Source organism: Rhinolophus sinicus, linkage group LG03 (assembly GCF_036562045.2).
Source record: "Rhinolophus sinicus isolate RSC01 linkage group LG03, ASM3656204v1, whole genome shotgun sequence".
NCBI classification, from domain to species: domain Eukaryota; kingdom Metazoa; phylum Chordata; class Mammalia; order Chiroptera; family Rhinolophidae; genus Rhinolophus; species Rhinolophus sinicus.
This window is the reverse complement of record NC_133753.1, coordinates 18,979,362-18,996,672: the sequence shown is the minus strand read 5'-3', so window position 1 is coordinate 18,996,672 and position 17,311 is coordinate 18,979,362. Positions and strand designations below refer to the sequence as shown.

Sequence of the window (17,311 nt, the reverse complement as noted above, 5' to 3'; positions counted from 1 at the left end):
CTGCTTTTACCGGCTTCTTCTGGCAAGTTCCCGGTTGAAATCGTCTCCGAGGCGAATTTGTCCACTGCTGAGGTCTCGGAGGGACTGATGAAAATCATGAAGCTAGAAAAGTCAAAACATAGTTCTCCATTTAGGATTCTGTTGAATTCTTTCATAAAGAGTCATTGAAGGTAAGATTAAGAACTTCTTTGAAATAATGCCCAAATTTTATAATTGTTAGGAAGGCAGAATAAAATAAATGTCTAACCTGAAAGAAGTAAAATATTTTTTTCCGAAGAAAAGCAATTTTTTAAAAAGCCATATAGAATGTTAACCATCACATCCTCTACATCACAGTAATTACACTCTTTATATACTAGAAAAGGGGTCAGCGAATTTGTTCTATAAAGGGTACAAAAGCAAATAGTCCACGTTTCCAGGCTATATGGTCTCTCACAATTATTCAACCCTGCCATTATGGCATAAAAGTAGCCATAAACAAACGAGCATGTCTGTGTTACAATAGAATTTTATTGTAAGCTGTACGCCATAGTGTGCCAACCCACACTGCCTACGTGCACCAGGAACCATGCATTAGAATGTTTGGAACATCATTGTTCATAATCAAAACACTAAAAATAAACCAAAAGTCCACTAAAGAAAGAATGGAGATAAATAAAATGTGATACGTTCCTCCAGTGAAGTATCCTACAGCCGTGAAAATGAAATGATCAAACCTACGTACACATTAGTAAGGCTGAACGTCAAAAACATCACATCAAATGGAAAAAGCAAGTTACAAAAGAAGTCATGCAGTATTATTCCATTGATATAAAGTTTAAAAGCAGGAAATACTAAATATGATGTAAATAGTAAAAACAGTTTTTTTTAAATGCAACATAAACATAAAAGTCAGAATAGTTAATAGGACTTGGGGAGACGAGGAGCATAAAAGACGTTTGGGGGATACAGTAATCCTCTATTTCTTGGCCTGGGTGGTGATTACATGGATTTCCATTCATATGATTGTACTTTTAATTATAAATATTTATGCTATATACGTATGTGTATGCTAAAATTTTAAGTTACATAGACTTGCAGAAACAACAAGTGGATTCAACAAATGCATATTCCCGACAACTGTGCTGGGAAACAAACGGCTCACAATTTCCCCTGGGAGACAGACATGTAAACAAAACCACAAATGCTGCACCACAGCTTCCAGAAGGCATACAGGCATAGGGAGCTAAAGGTCATCTTAAGAAAACAAAGTTAAAGAAAGAGCAATTAGAAAAGAAAGGAGTGGAGGTAACAGAGTAGATGAACAAGAGACCATTCACTTAGGTTTTGCCATCATGATTTTCCCATTTTACAAACCAGAATCCCAGGACTCATCTTTGACACCTCCATGTCTCTCATTTCCACCCTCCCCAAATGGTCATCTGACCTTCAACACCTTTCATTTGTCTACCAAATAGCCCTTAAATCTAACCCCCTTCGCTCCAACGGCATTTATCTTAATCCAAGTGAGCATCAGCTCACACCCAGGTCACAGCAACATCTGCCTAACTGATTTGCCGGCATCGACTCCATTTTCTACACTAAAGCCAGAGTGATCTCTTCACAGTAACTGTCACCCTCTTACATGGCTGTGCATGGTCTCAGTGCTTCGTACTTCTTTAGCCACAGGGCCTTCGCGGAGCTACTCATAGGCGCTATCTTCCTTCCTGCCGAGGTATTTCTTCTACCTTGAATGGCTCTCACTCAACTTCTGGATCTCAGCTCAATCCGCATTCTTCAAGAAGCCTTCCCTGACTAGGGCAGATCCCTCTACTATATGTACATTTCCCAGCTCTATGCTTCTTTCCATTATAGCCTGCATCTCAGCACATAATTCTGGAAATAGTTACGTACTTATTTGATTAATGTCTAGCGCCCACTCTAGATTATAAGTTCCATGAAAAGGCAAGGTTTTGCTCATCACTGTTTCCAAGCATAAGCATTTCATGCCAGCAAGTTACACCTACCCAAAAAAAACCAACACAGTCAAGGAAAACTTTCTACAAAGTGGCTTCTGATATGCTTTGTTCGATTACCTCTTTCTCTTATGCTGTAACAAGGGGAAGGTACAGATGAGTATCCTACCAAACTTTGAACCCTTAGTCCTAAAACTACCAAAACAAAGATGTCCAAGTCAGCAACATCCCCTAGCCCTTATCCAATTAATTTAGCTACCCAAGGCAACAAAATCATAAATACATAATGTACGCCCAGCTCTCGTGGAAAAAATTTAAAGAAGCAGAAAAAGAAATATGTCTATACAACTAATACTTATGAACTCTTCAGTGAATATATAGAAAAAGTATGGAATTTTTTGCTTAATAGAAAGTGGCTCCATTAATGATTCAACAATCAGAAAAACACGAAAGGAACAACCAATAGGTTAACCACACAAAGACTACCTTCTTCATACTAAACCAAACTTAGCAAACTAGAAAGTAGCTGACTTAGCAGGGCTTACAGAAGACTGAGCCACCAGAACAAGGAAACAAAACATGTCCAAATAAACTCACTTTTAAATTGTTCTACAAAATATAATCCTTCATTACAAAATAAAAAATAAACCCATGATGATGATTAGTACACTGAAAATAGTTTACTTGGTTTAAAAAAAAAAATCACTACAAAGTTACTGATGATGAAACTCCTGGTTAAAATACAATCATAAAATTCAAGCATCAGTCATTTCCACAGAAATGTAAGGAATAGAGATTACAGAATGGTACAAAGTACCTGGCCCACGTCATCAATTTCCCGAACAAATCGGACACCAGGTCTGGATCTAATTCGTTTACTACCCTGTTGATCCCCATAGTCCTTGAGAGGTGAGGTAGGTGGAAAACGTTGGCTTTCTTTACAAATGAAAGAAAAGGAAGAGGATAAAAACATTGCATGAGAAGAAAATCTACAATTTTACTCAGTAAAAACATAGCAGACATGAATATACACATGTGCCCTTAACCAGACTATTTCCCAAGTATTTTACTGTGCCCATACAAGTCCACAAAATTGACACCAATCCTGCTCTTAAAACAGAAAATGAACAGAAATGAGCTGGAAATAGAACATTTCTAATTTGCTATCCTTTTCAAAAAAGTAATATACAATTTTCTCCCATATAAAACATTGCTAAATAAAAATAACTTTTTTGACTCCCTAAAATAATACCAATACAACAGAATTTTTCAACAACAAATTAATCTAAAATATGAATGGTATTTAAAAATCAATAAAAACTAACTACATAAAGAAGAATAGGTGATTGTGTCCAATTTTTAATCATTATTATCAAGATCGATTGCAATATTAACAATGTGAGCTACTAATGTTCACTTTATCTTATCACCTCTCTTCACTGCATATTTTTCTATTCTAAGTCTTTTCTATTCATACATGAACCTCAGTGCTGCAGGGAAGTACAAGTAAGATTAATTACAGGCAAATCAGTGTTCTCACCTTTAATCTAGTCATCGAATTCTAGCTGCACAGTAAGGATAAAGTTCACCTGTTCTTAACAAGTGTGATAGGGGAGTTCATAATCGGTTATTCGAAAAAACTATGAAACTAGGACAAAACTTCTAATCCAGAAAGTATACCACATAGTAAATCCTATTTTTTATGTTTCTTCTGATTGGTGGCAGTCAATTAAATCCAAGGTTTATCAAGTAAAGAAAGCTCTACGTGTTCTACAGACACTGAGAATAACAAAAGTAACAGAATCATAATAACAAAGTACCATTAAACATATTTTTAAACGTTCACTACAAAATGCTTGATTGCATTTTCTAACATCCTATTTGTATGATTTTATGTATGGGTTGTATTTGCCCAAAGATTAAGTATATTCAATATGTACTTCAGGAACATATTTTTGAAACAAAAAAGGGTTTTCAGAACATCTGTCGCGTTTACCTGTCACAGTGCCACCATCAAGGTCACTTGCACTCAGACTTGTAACAGAAATACTTCTCCCTCCTGAGTTTCTCAATAAACGTTGACTCCGCAGTTGGCCTACTGATTGTTCCAAGCTTTCTTTTAACTAAATTAAAGAATATAATGGAGATTTATTCTCTTTAAATAACTTCCAAATACAAACAGAATAGACATTTTTAAAGTTATTTCTAAAATATCTGGTTTCCCAAAGATAATTTATATCAGAGAAAATTATGATAAGTTTAATGTTAGGAAATATAAAAATAATAAACATCAGTATTTTAAGAACCAATTCTAACATCTGGTTTTAAACAGCATCTGTTGCTACCTATTCCATCTTTCTATTACCAGAAGGTAAGAGATGCCTGCTAGCTAAGGGCTTACAAAAACCAGGCTGTAATATCTGACTGAGGTGCCACCCAGGGTTAGAAACATAACAAGGGCAACACATCTGAAAAAGCCTTCATCCCTACTAGATTCCTGCAGAAACCCCAGACTTGTAACACACAGGAAACTGAGCAGTGACTGCTGCTTTGAAACAATGTGCACTGCCCCACTCTATACCTGAAATCTCTTTCATTCATTCAAAGATTTCAAATCCCCAGAAACAATGTGGTCAGACTTCAGACTATCAGTACATACTAGAAATTACAGTTATCCAAATGTCTCTTCAGATTAGTATGAGTAAGCCAGGTGATAAAGGAAGACATCTTTTTAGACCTGAAGACCTACATTAAATAAAATCACATTAAATACTAAAATAATGTCCAGACCTGTACATAGCTATAGACCTGAAAAGAAGATTAAACTAAAACTCAAGGGAACAAGGAGTAAAGCTAAGGAAAATCCACACACCTTGAATTGCTGAGAAACTTCAAGTCTAGATATCTCATCCAAAGATGACTAGGAAATATTGTTAAAAACAATGCAATTATTCGACCCATTAAAGATGTCGAAACAAAATGATTGATAAAACAGTTTCCTAAATTTAGCCCGAATTAAAAAGTAGAACTTTCCATAAGGAGAGAACAAGTCAATTTCCTTGGGGAACTGTGCAGAAAGAAAGTAGCCTCAGTTGAAGGGAAAGTATGGATGAAACTGAATATGAATCAGAAGTGAGCAAATCCTGTTTCATTTTGGTTGCTTGGATTTAGCTCTTCTGAAGAACCAAGGTTAAGACAGTCTGGATTAGGGTGAAAAAGGTGAAGGGATCAAGAAATACAAATTGGTAGCTATAAAATAGTGACAGGGATGTAAAATACAGTATAGAGAATATAGTCAGTAACATTGCAACAACTATGTATAGTGCCAGGTGGGTGCTAGATTAATCGGGGCGATCACTGCATAAATTATATAAATGTCTAACCACTATGCTGTACACCTGAAACTAATATAAAATAATACTGAACATCAACTCTAACTAAAAAAATAATTTAAAAAAATACAGTGGACTAAAAGAAGTAGAGTTAGAATTTCAGGAATCTACCTCTATTATAGCTCTCATTTCTGAAAAAAAAGGCTAATATTTCTATGCCCCTGTCCCCTGCTTCCCTAAGTTGGGATACGTGCAACACCCACCTGTCTGTTTACCAGCTGTAGGAACCAACCTATCAATCCAGGGAAACATACAGATGATGCTTAGGAGAACCCACTTGTATCTTGAGAGTAATTTATATATAAGTAAAATAAAATGATATCTAACATATTATATAGACCAGAGGTCTTACACAGTGAACACAAAATAGTATATCAGTAATCTATGACAAGGCTCAGGGTAAAATTAAATGATGTTAAAGTTAAAAAACGCAAATCCACACTGTAAGATGAGAAATGTAAAATGATTTTAGGTCACACAAGTTAGTGACAGAACCAGCTCTATTAACTTTTCTCATGTTTATCTTTATTATTCACATCTTTCAAGCTAAACCTGACATCACCATGCTTTTGGAAGCAAAGTCAGCTGTCATTTCTAACTGCTTGTTTTGTGGGTTTTTTTAAGGCAATCTGCTTTTTTTAGCTTCATCTATGTTAAAGATTTTCTCCTTGAATTTCAATGTTTTTACTATCAAATGAATACATACAGTTTTATTTGTAGTTATCCAATTTCCGACTCATACAGACCGTGGAATCTATAGCTTGGTATCTTTCATGTGGTGTAGGTTCTCAGCCATCATCTCCTCAAGCACTGTTGCTGTCCCATCCTTTCTCCCCTCTCCTTCTGGAAATCCAGTTACATTTGTTTTAGATTTTTACCATCTGTCTTCTATGCTTTATGTATTGTTCATCCTTTCCTTCCTCCATTTTTTTTGGATACCTTATGCTCACCTATGTTTCAATTCATTAATTATCTACTTAACTGTATAAAAACTACTATATAGTTTACCTATTGAGGGTTTTAATTAATTGATTAGTTTTAATTATATTTTTCAGTTTCCGTAATTTTGGTTCTTTTTTACAGTTTCCAATTCTTTATCAAAATTCTCAATCTTATCTTTTAATTTCTTGAACACATTAAAAAAAGCTAGAGGGTTTCTATTGTCTGTGTTGCCCTTGGTTTTCAGTCATCTCTTAGATTTTCTTATGCCTGGGTATTTTTTTTATCAGGTGATAGACATTATATATGAAAAATTGTGGAGATCACTTAAAGCTCTGGATGATGACATCGTCCTTCAATAGAGATTTAGTTTTGCTTCTAGCAGGAAGTCAGGCTAGGGTCACTAGGAATCCCAAATCACCTTAATCCAATTAGGAATTGAGATGATTCAAAGCTGGTTTATTCTGTTTATCACTTTACTTTTCAATTCACCATTTCTCCTAGGCTATCACCCTTTGGAGCCTCAGTTGAAAGCTAGAGGGTTCCTGAACTCCAGTCTCAATCTCCCTAGCCTCTTTTTTTATAATTATTATTAGTTTCAAGTGTACCAAACAATGTAATAGTTAGACATTTATCATTTATAGCCCTCACAAAGTGATAACCCCCCTCCCCCAATCTACTACCCCTCTGACATCGTATACAGCCATTACATTTCCACTGTCTCTATTCCTAATGCTGTACTCTACTGCTTGTAACTATATATATACACACACACATATATATATATATATATACATATATATATATATACACATATATATATCCACATATATATATAAAATTATAGTTGACATTATTATTCATCTTCAGCTTCAGGTGTACAGTGCAGTGATCAGGCATCTACATCATCCCTGAGGTGGTCTCCCTAATAAGACAAGTACACCTGAAGACATCGGCTACCCTACAAAATCTTTACAACATTATTGATTACATTCCCCAAACTGATCCCTGGCCTCTTGAGTTTATCTATAGCTCTGATCCTCACCTCTCTGCCTCTAAGGCACTGCTTTTGAAATCAGCTACTGCCTTGAGGGAGAAAAAGAGTCCCAGATGCAGGACTCACCCTTCTGAATTCCCATTTTTGCCAGATTTTTACTATGAAATTCTTCACTGCCTTGGTAGCTTTCTGATGGGATCATAATATTTTTCACTTTTTTTTTTTTTTTGCCTTTCTAGTTGTTCAGAGAAGGAGAGTTAATCCAAAATAATCTTATCTACCGATGCCAGAAGCAGAGCTTACCAGCATCCTTTTTATGTAGGTTTATTTACTAACAAATCCTGGGCTATAACTAAAACCTGATAAATAAAATTAATTTCCTCTCTCTCCCAGCTAACAAAAAAAAGGGAAAAAACCAACCATGGGACGTATGGAAAAATAATGCAGAATGAGAGAAATGATTCAAAATCTAGGCGGAATAAAAGATATTGAAAATGAATCATTTTAAAAATACGCTAAAAAGTTAGACGAACTATTTGGCAACTTCATTTTAAACTTTTAAAGCAATATATCATAAGCAATTGATTGAACAGATAAACAGGCTGATATATAAAGACCAAATAATGAAATGTGAAAAGTGAATAAGTGGAACAAAGATTTGCTTAATTACTCCTATAAATATCATGGCAAAAACAGCTCCTCCACCTAAGATACAAAACTAAAAATGAACCCTTAAAATAGGAGTGGCACAACAGACACTGCGCAAAATCTAATCCTGACGTACAAAACCAATTTAATAACTCCTAAACACAAAAACAAAGAGATAAAGAGGAAAGATGTAAAGTCTTTAGGATTGTAACTCCTAACTAAGTGCAAATGCAAACCAAACTTGAAATTCAATGAAAACAGAACAACACTAACAAAATTCAATTTAACATTAATTTAGTAGCTATTGTGCTGAAACTAAATCAATGCTCCACACAAGACTGTGGTACCCACTCCAATGGTGCAGTCTTACATCTCGCACGCATGACTACCTCACCACATACCACGTCATGATTCCATTGCCCCCCGTTCCCACATCTGAAATACCGTAAAACCAGCATCACAGAACATGCTATGACATATTTTCACAATGACTTGACATAAATGCATCATTTACATATTAGGTCTGTTCTGTTTCCTCCGTTCATTTGAAGCATAACTATTATGTACCAGTATGAATACAGATGAAACTTGGGCACTGAAACTGAATGACAATACTTGTTTATAAGGTAGTTATCCAAATTGTCTAGACATGCTGTAAACTTATAAGTTGAGTAGGCTCCCTTTAGCCAAATATAAAATAACTTGAACATCAATAAAAATATGAACTGAAATGAATTAAAACATTTCAAATATGCATAAACTTGTGAGTTAATTATACTCAAGGAGAAAAAGAGTCATTGGTCACCACTAGAGAATGCTAGGGAAGCAACTCGATTTTGGACACTACTTGGTAAGTGACATTTTTTAAAACTATATAAGCTTTTAGATTAACATTAAAATAAAAATACTAAATTATAAAATTGTTGTAGAAATCTCTGAAAACCCTGAGATGTACCTATTTGAAAATCTCTGATTAGAGACACAATATAAGTCAAGCTCAATCAATTGTTTTAAAAAGTATGTAACTCAAAAGGACAAATTACACTGAAAGCAAATCGAAGAAAGGAGATCATCCAGGCAGCAATGGGTATTTCAAATAAGAGATGTGACCCTTAAAAACACTGTGATTCAGAGAACCAGAGAAAAGCATGGCAATGCTTTCCTCAACTATACATACGACTTTCCCTTCTGCTTCTGACTCTTCCTGTCCACATCTTTCACACTGTATCAGATAACTTCCGCATATGTTTTATTTTAGGATGAAATAAGACAATACATGCAAAATATTTAGAACAATACTTAGTCAAGACTAGATTGTTCAGTAAAGAGTAGCTTTTATTATTATAATTATAGGTAATGAATACAAGACCCAAAAATAAATGGAATAAAGAAATGGGATGTTTTATTCTAGAAAAGCTCTTTAGAGGAGTTTGTCGTTCCCTAAAAATGACTTCACTGAATTTCTCTGGAGATATAGATAGATAGAGATATATATGCATATCTATCTATATTCATAGAGAGACAGAGAGACAGAGAGATTGAGAGACTCTTGAATGGCAGCAGTGTCAATATTCCCACTATCACCTATTTCTTCTGTAACTTTACTCCTCCATAATATGATTCAAATTTCACTTCCAGCACATCATTTTTCTTTTCTTTGCTATACCTTCGTCTTGGTTGACCAATTCTTTTTCTGTTTTTTTAATTTTTGTAAACTAGCATGCAGTTTTATCACTGGGAGACAAGGAGGTAACACAACTATATATTTTCACTGTCTGTGACCAACCAGCCACAGAATTCAAAAGCATGCTCTGTTATTTTCACAGTAATATATGGATGGAAGAGCTATTATAGCAGCAACGTTTATATTTTATGCAGTTACTCATAGTTAATATACTGCATTAACTGAAATTTAAATTCTGTTTGGGCACTGGTGTTAGCTGACCAAATGGGGGTAATGAAATTCATGCACACTGAAAACAAGGACCACTGAATTTACTTTTCAGAGTCCTCAAGTCACTGCTCCATGCATTCGGTAGAAATTGTATAGCTATTTAGTGCAAGGGTATGCTAACTCCATCTCACCTGGGATCGGAACTCTGGTTTTTTGGTTTCAGTTGATTCTTTTTTTTTTAAGTAAAAACGATTGACTTTCCAAAATTCGTAACAGCAAGTTTCTTGACCAGTCTCTAGGAAGGTAAATATTTCCAAGCAATAGTAAAAGCTAGGAAACTAGGCACTAACTCCACAAATGGTATCAGAAATACCTAAGAAATAAGTCATTCAATAAAATTCAACTTTAATATCACAAGATGAGAAATGGGGAAAAAAAAATCACATGCATGAACTTCCTTGGTCAACATATAATACCGGTAACTGTTTCACTAATAAGCATTATATCTTACAAATTCAGTCTCAACAAAACTAATCCTATCCTTGACTAAACTCATTGTGAAAGAGAAAAAAATCACACTAAACACAGTCACTAGATAGTTCGTAAAAGATATATACCATTATTCCACAATAATACAAATAAACTAGAAACAGTGAATACTCACACATAAATATAGTAGCTACCACATATTCAAATAATTAGCTTTCACACAAATGAAAACCACAACTTAAAAAAAAAAAAAGCCAGCAACAACCTTGGTAAAAACTCTAACCGCTGCAATGTAAAGTAGGCTTGAATGATGGAAACCATTTAGAGAACCCATTTAGCTTCTTCAGAGACTTTCTTACTCCAAATTGTTCCTTATTTTCATACTAAGAAAATATATTCCCTAACGTAGATTATACAAAAACACATGCAAATTTGGTCATGTATAGATAATTGCACTTAGCTGTATTGTTGAGCACAAACTGAAATCAATTTAAATATTTTGTCTAGCCATTTGTTTTGTTTTCACCTGACACTAAGGAGTCACTATTTAGCAAACATTCACAAGGTATATAGCACTGGTGACCATGGAGATGGTTTATATCGTAAGTTTAGCTATATCTATCATGTTAACATAAAAAAAAAATTGAACTACTTAGATTTACAAATGTTAGGGGTCAGCTTGGCAAAATCCAGGTCAAAACTGGAGGCAGAAAAGAAGTCACTTTAAAAATTTTGTCCAGGATATTACTGTCTGTCATCCATAGGAACTTTGTTAAGTGCTTTATGCTTGCCTTTCCTTTATTGCCTGTTTCTCTACAAAATGCAGTCTGGCACAGACTGCAAAATGGATTGGTTGTAGAGTTAATTTTATCAGCTCTATTTTGGTTCCTTACAGTCTACTTATTTTCTACTATTAAAATAAGAAGGAAGATGAGGCAGAGGAGAGAAAGGAGACAGGAGTTTTACAAACAAAATTAAACAAGAGTACAAATTTATGGTTTGTACACTTTTCTGGTCCCACCACCTGTTGCTAAAATGTATTTTTTAAATGGCTGCTTTTACCAAAACATCTTTAGCTCTGGCTGCTATGTCTAACCTCTCTTCATATGCTGATTTATAGGAACATAAGCCCATGATAAGATTCCTGAAATTTAAAAATTCCCTTTCAATTGGTATCATTTTTATTCATGTGACTATTTTATTTTTGAATGAAATCCCATATAGTTAAAGCCATGCATCACAGGCATTTTAACCACAATTTTAAAAGAATTGTAAAAAATATTTCCACATACTATTCTGCATGTCAATATATGAGCACTCATGGAAAAATGAAAGGCGCTCTTAATACTACATTATTGCACTTTGGGTGAACAGACAATTGACTCATAAACATAAGAGGAAGAAAAAGCAGTACTACGTATGCTGTCTAATTTAGCACACACTTTGAAAGCAAAATAATCAGATACACATATCACTGTGAATATTGCAGTGTCTCATGTTGTTTATAGTCACAGTGTTCCACTCATGAAACTGAAGCTAGGCCAATGTATTCAAGGAAAGGAAAGGAACATGTACTGAGTGCCTAGAATATACCAAATACTATATTAAGAACATAGCAAATGCTTGAGGGTAGAGAAATTGTTGGATGGATTAAAGAAACAACAAGAACATAAATGCTTAACAAGTGTCTAAAACAGTGTGACCACTGCAATAAATGTTATAATGAGGGTTACATGATTATGTCCATTTATCATATGATGACACCGTAGTTCAAAAAGGTTTATAACTTTCCCAAAGTCACAGAGTGGTGTCTACTTAAAAAATCAGCCTTCAACTTGAGGTCTGACTCAAAAAATCTAAATGTATCCACTACCCTCAAAGCAAAATCCTATCAAAATTATTCTCCTGTCCAGTAGTTTCATGAGATACTTGGTAATAAAAATTTAAACATAAATTTAAACATAAAGTTCTAAGAACCTAATTCCTAAGATCGGAAATATATTTACACAAAGAAGGTCTCAACAGAATTTGTTTGATTATAATTTCTTATCCATCGACTCTTAGTACTTACGGTCAAAGTTATTAAAAGACTATGACCAATTCTCACTTTCAAGACAATTAGTAAAATTCAGCCACAGAGAAAGAGACCAATACCTTCAGCTTTGAGGTATTACAAGTGGCTTGTGTCTGGCTCTAAACCAATTAACATTATCCTTCTGAGGTGTCACTAAGTATATTTGACCACTGAAACCCACTGAATAGAAAAAAAACCTGGACTTTATTATTTAACATTCAAATTGTTCCAAAGTTTATGTGCCAGATGGTAACCCGATTACTCCCAAAGGGAATTTTTAATCAGAGTACTTAATTAGAAGAAAAATTACCTATTAATGCAAGCCTCTAAGGTTTAATTTGATATTACTATATTTTAACCAATCTTTACCTTAAAAAAATGAATGAATCAGCTGATTTGAATCAAGGGAACTGTGTTTTTCTTTTATACCCAACATTAACTACTTTAGCCTCATCAGCTGGAGTCCATATTTCCACTGCAGAAGGTATTAACTTTTTATGTTGAATAATCATCTTGGAAGGAAAACATTGCCTCAAATATTTATATTCCCCCCTCACCCATTGGCAAATTATGTTCACAAAATTAAACCCCAATAAAATCAACTCTCCCAAAAAATAAATAAACAGTTGAATACTGGTTAAACTGGATTAAGCTGTTACAGGATGTAAAAAAAAAAGGTAGGTTCCATAGAAAAAAGACTTGTATGAGTTGCAGCATAGTCTCAAAAAGAAAAAAATCAATCAATCCCCAGGGTTCCTCCCTAAATAGAACATAAACTGATTAAAAGAGAATTAAAAATCGACAGTATTGCCATGTACCTAAAGAATTTAAAGAATATAAATATAAAGTTTCAGATAAATCACATGATAATTGGCACACTACATATACTCATTTTTAGGGATGATATAGCCCATAGCTGTAAATATTTTAATGCTAAGAAAGCAATTTTCATTGAGGAGCCCATCAGCATCACTTGTGAGAAATACTCTTTCTGAAGGTGGCAGGGTGAAGATCACTGCTCTATCAAGTGAGTGTAACATACGGCAACGAATGACATAGTCCTCGGGTATGCTGGAGGGGAAAATCATTGCGAACCAACTACATTAACAGAACAAGAATATGGGGAGACTAAGGAGGAGATTCTAGACCAGACTAAGGAATAGTCAAAAACAAAAAAAAAACAAAAAAGCAATTCTCGCTCTCCTATGTCCTATTTTTTACGAGTGGCTTTGCATTCTATGTACATACAACTTAAATGGAAATGAAGTACCTGTTGAATTTATTTCCTTCCCATGTGTAAAACCACTCCCCCAGAGTTCAGCATTATTCAACTCAAGGTCTACCACAAAGGCTTACTGCCACAGAACACGTTTTGTTTTGAATGCTTATCTATACAGAAGTTTCTCTAATACAAAATTTCATTTCCCAATGGCACAATTCAAAGGAAATTTGCTACCATAAGAATCTAATATTCTACATGACGAAGTAGGATTGTTCTTTGCTATTAATGTTTTCAATTTTTCACTAATAAATTAAAAAGTAAAGTATTAACTCCCATTATTAAAAAGGTAATTAAATCTACATTTCAGAGCTTCCCAAATACACAAAATCTATAGCTCCATCTGTCTAATGCATCATAAGTCATAAAAATCTTGTAGATACAAAAAAGTCCAAGTTTATTTTCTAAATGATAGTAGAAAACCGTATGAGAGAAGATATGTTTCCCTGTACACAAGTAATTAGCTTCCAATTACAAGCAAATGATTGTACTTCTGCTTTGTAAAAACGAAATAACATATCATCAATTACAACTTGGAAGTTATGTGACAATTCAGTATAGCAGATATATATAAAACAATCATTACAGTACAAATATAATATTAATTTTATTATTAGAGTACATGCTCATAATTGGAAACAATAAATTTAACTGGGTTTTTAAGAGTTTACAGATGAATTAACAAATTTCAAAAGAAGGAAATAACAGAGATAGAATTAGCAAAATATTAATAAAAAATGTTCATTTTATTTCAGAATTCTGGGATATGTTTCCTTCTTACATCCCATGCGAAGTAAGTATAAACTGGCACATCCTTGAAAGGGCAATTTTGAAATATCTAGCAAATTTTTAAGTGTGCATATCCTTTAACCCAGCAACTCTGCTCCCAGGAATCACACATTATTACACAAAAATAAGTACACCATAATGGTCATTGCTGCATTACTTACAACAACAATCAAAACAAACAAACAAACAAACAAACAAAAACTAGATACATCTATACTGTGGAATATTATATAACTCTTCAAAAGAATGATGTATGTGTCATATGGAAAATGATATACATTACTAAATTTTAAAAGTTGCGTAACATTATGTATGATTCCAGTTTTTAAAGCAATCACATGTATGCTTATACATGCAGAGAAAATATTTAGAAAGATATACAAGAAACTGTCAAAATTGTTACCTCTTTGGAGTGGGGCTCAGAAGAACTATGAGATACCGTGTTTCCCCGAAAATAAGACCTAGCCGGACAGTCAGCTCTAATGTGTCTTTTGGAGCAAAAATTAATATAAAATACGGTCTTATTTTACTATAATATAAGACCCGGGTCTTACATAAGACCCGGTCTTACATTAACTTTTGCTCCAAAAGACACATTAGAGCTGATTGTCTGGCTAAGTCTTATTTTCAGGGAAACAGGGCAGGAGTTTTAGTATTTATTTAAACAATGAGCATCTATTACTTTATAATTAAAGTTCTTTACTCCCCATGAGGGGTATCTGTGGCCCAAATTTAGTAAGTCTCAGATGAATTCATGTCCTGAATTCTTAGCCCTCTGACTTAAAGCTTTAAAATTCAACAGAATCTAATCAATACAATCTCGTTGGCAATCCATCTGAGAAGCTAACCTAAATTTAAATTACAAAATAGTAAAGCAATCTAAAAGCTGTTCACAATAGTTATCTCCTTTATCTCATAACCCTATTACTCAATTCTGCACTTCCAAAAAGGTGGGTAAAACATAAACATGTAAACATTCTTACGTGTTCTATAACACCCGCCTGTCCATTACTATAGTCTCGATACTGTCCAAGCATCTGGTCTACTTGTCGCAGGTTCCGACTGGTGTCCTTGAGAAAGAAAATGGACTTTATCAAGTGTTCCAAACAGTATTTTTCCCAATCAATCTTAGTAGTATGTTAAAAGCTAAATCAACTGTTTGTAAAAGGTACATTGCATATAATAGTTAAGTCAGATATCAATATACTTCATGCAGATATGATTAAGGATCTTGAGATGGAATTATCCTGGATTACTGAGTGCACTCAATGTAATCACAAGCATCCTTAAAAGTGGAAGAGAGAAGCAGAAGAGGTAGAGTAATGCAATATGAGAAGGATTCAACCCATCCTTACTGGCTTTCAAGATGATGGGGCCACAAGACAAGAAATGTGGGCAGCCTCCAGAAGCTGGAAAAGGCAAGGGAACAGATCATTTCCCTAGGGCCCCCAGAAAGGAATGCAGCCCTACCAACAACCTAATTTTGTCCAAAGAGACTAGCGTCAGATTCTGACCTACTAAACTTAAGAAAATAAGTTTCTTTATTTAAGACATTAGTCTTGTGCTAATTTATTATGGCAGCAAAAAAACTAATACATTGACTGAAACTACTACTCAGCTTAAAGTATTTAACCATTGTTAAACTAACCTGTAAAGTACTTGTTATAGTGTTGACCTTCTCGGTGGCATCTACTGTAGGACGATTTCGAATTTCCCTGTGTATTGACCTGGCAGCCCATCGACTCAATCTGTCACGAGAGCGGAAGTGGTCTGAATCACTGGAGGATTCTGCCATCGGTGTTCACAAATCCTTAAAAATAAATCCAGGTCATGGTCAATCAAATGGAAAAGAGCACAGGAATAAGAGATTCATTCAGCTATTTATTTTTTGAAGTATTTATTACATTAGTCCTTTGGCATATTGTAATTTCTATACACATAGTTTGAAAACATAAGTCACTTCCCCATGTAATTCTATCCTTCCTTTATAAAGTTTTTTTCCTGCTTTAATAGAGCAATTCCTCAAATATTATTTAGTCATGTTTACAGCTCCAAATAATAAATAACCCTTAGTTTTGCGCAATGCTCCTAAATTTTAAAAGCACTTCCACATATAGTACTTCACTTAATCCTACCAACAAGTAAACGGGACAGATGGATCCGTATCTCCATAATGAAAAAACTTCTAAGATTCTCTAGGACCTGCAGGTCTCAATATTAGTCTGATTTCCAGTCTAATGAGCTGTATGTTATCTTTAAACAAAAATATAACACACACAGAATGCCCTAAAATAAGAAAATCCCATTCAGTGTACAGTGAACACTTTCATGCAACTTAATTTAAAATGTAGAATTAAACAAATGCTATAACAGAAGTACAACTTCTACAATACCAAATACATGAGAAGATGGTGGCATCATCAACATCTCCACCAAATTAGAAGGTCAAACATCCTGAGTATAATCTCATCAATAAAAACTGCTCTAAATATGCTTTTTTTTCCATCACTACCTCAATTTTCTATTTAACACAAACAAAAATTATTTCATGCAAGACAATCTCAAAAATTTCAGAAAACCTTTTATAGAAGTTGAAGAAACGAAATATATTTGGGACAAGAAAGTATCAGCGAAAACTCAGTTGATAAAATGTGAAAGCTTATTGAGTATTCCAATAATTCTATTTTCTGTTTAATGGAGGGTTAACTTAACCCTTAACATTATTATAATCTTTCTAAAATCCATATGGTTATTTTTTGTCTTATTAAATCCAGTGTCATGAAAATTTATTTAATGATTTAGAATATTCTGGACTTTTTGGACCATTACTCTGAATGCATCTGGGAAGTACATGA

The 17,311-nt window shown here is 34.1% G+C and overlaps 1 protein-coding gene across 9 annotated transcripts in view; it reads right to left on the bottom strand.

Moving 5' to 3' along the window:
* CEP128 (centrosomal protein 128) overlaps positions 1-17,311 on the bottom strand; it is a 343,545-nt gene that overhangs the window by 314,407 nt on the left and 11,827 nt on the right. For 6 of the 9 annotated variants that reach the window (XM_074327091.1, XM_074327093.1, XM_074327095.1 and 3 more), the window contains 5 exons: positions 16,105-16,266; positions 15,440-15,526; positions 3,952-4,078; positions 2,773-2,891; positions 11-102 (listed from right to left, as the gene is read on the bottom strand). In XM_074327091.1, coding sequence (XP_074183192.1) covers positions 11-102; positions 2,773-2,891; positions 3,952-4,078; positions 15,440-15,526; positions 16,105-16,251 — 572 coding nt within the window. In that variant the 5' untranslated portion in view covers positions 16,252-16,266. Of the gene's footprint in view, positions 1-10; positions 103-2,772; positions 2,892-3,951; positions 4,079-15,439; positions 15,527-15,811; positions 15,866-16,104; positions 16,267-17,311 lie in introns of those variants that run through there. The other 3 variants (XM_074327097.1, XM_074327099.1, XM_074327098.1) reach the window with 3 other exon arrangements.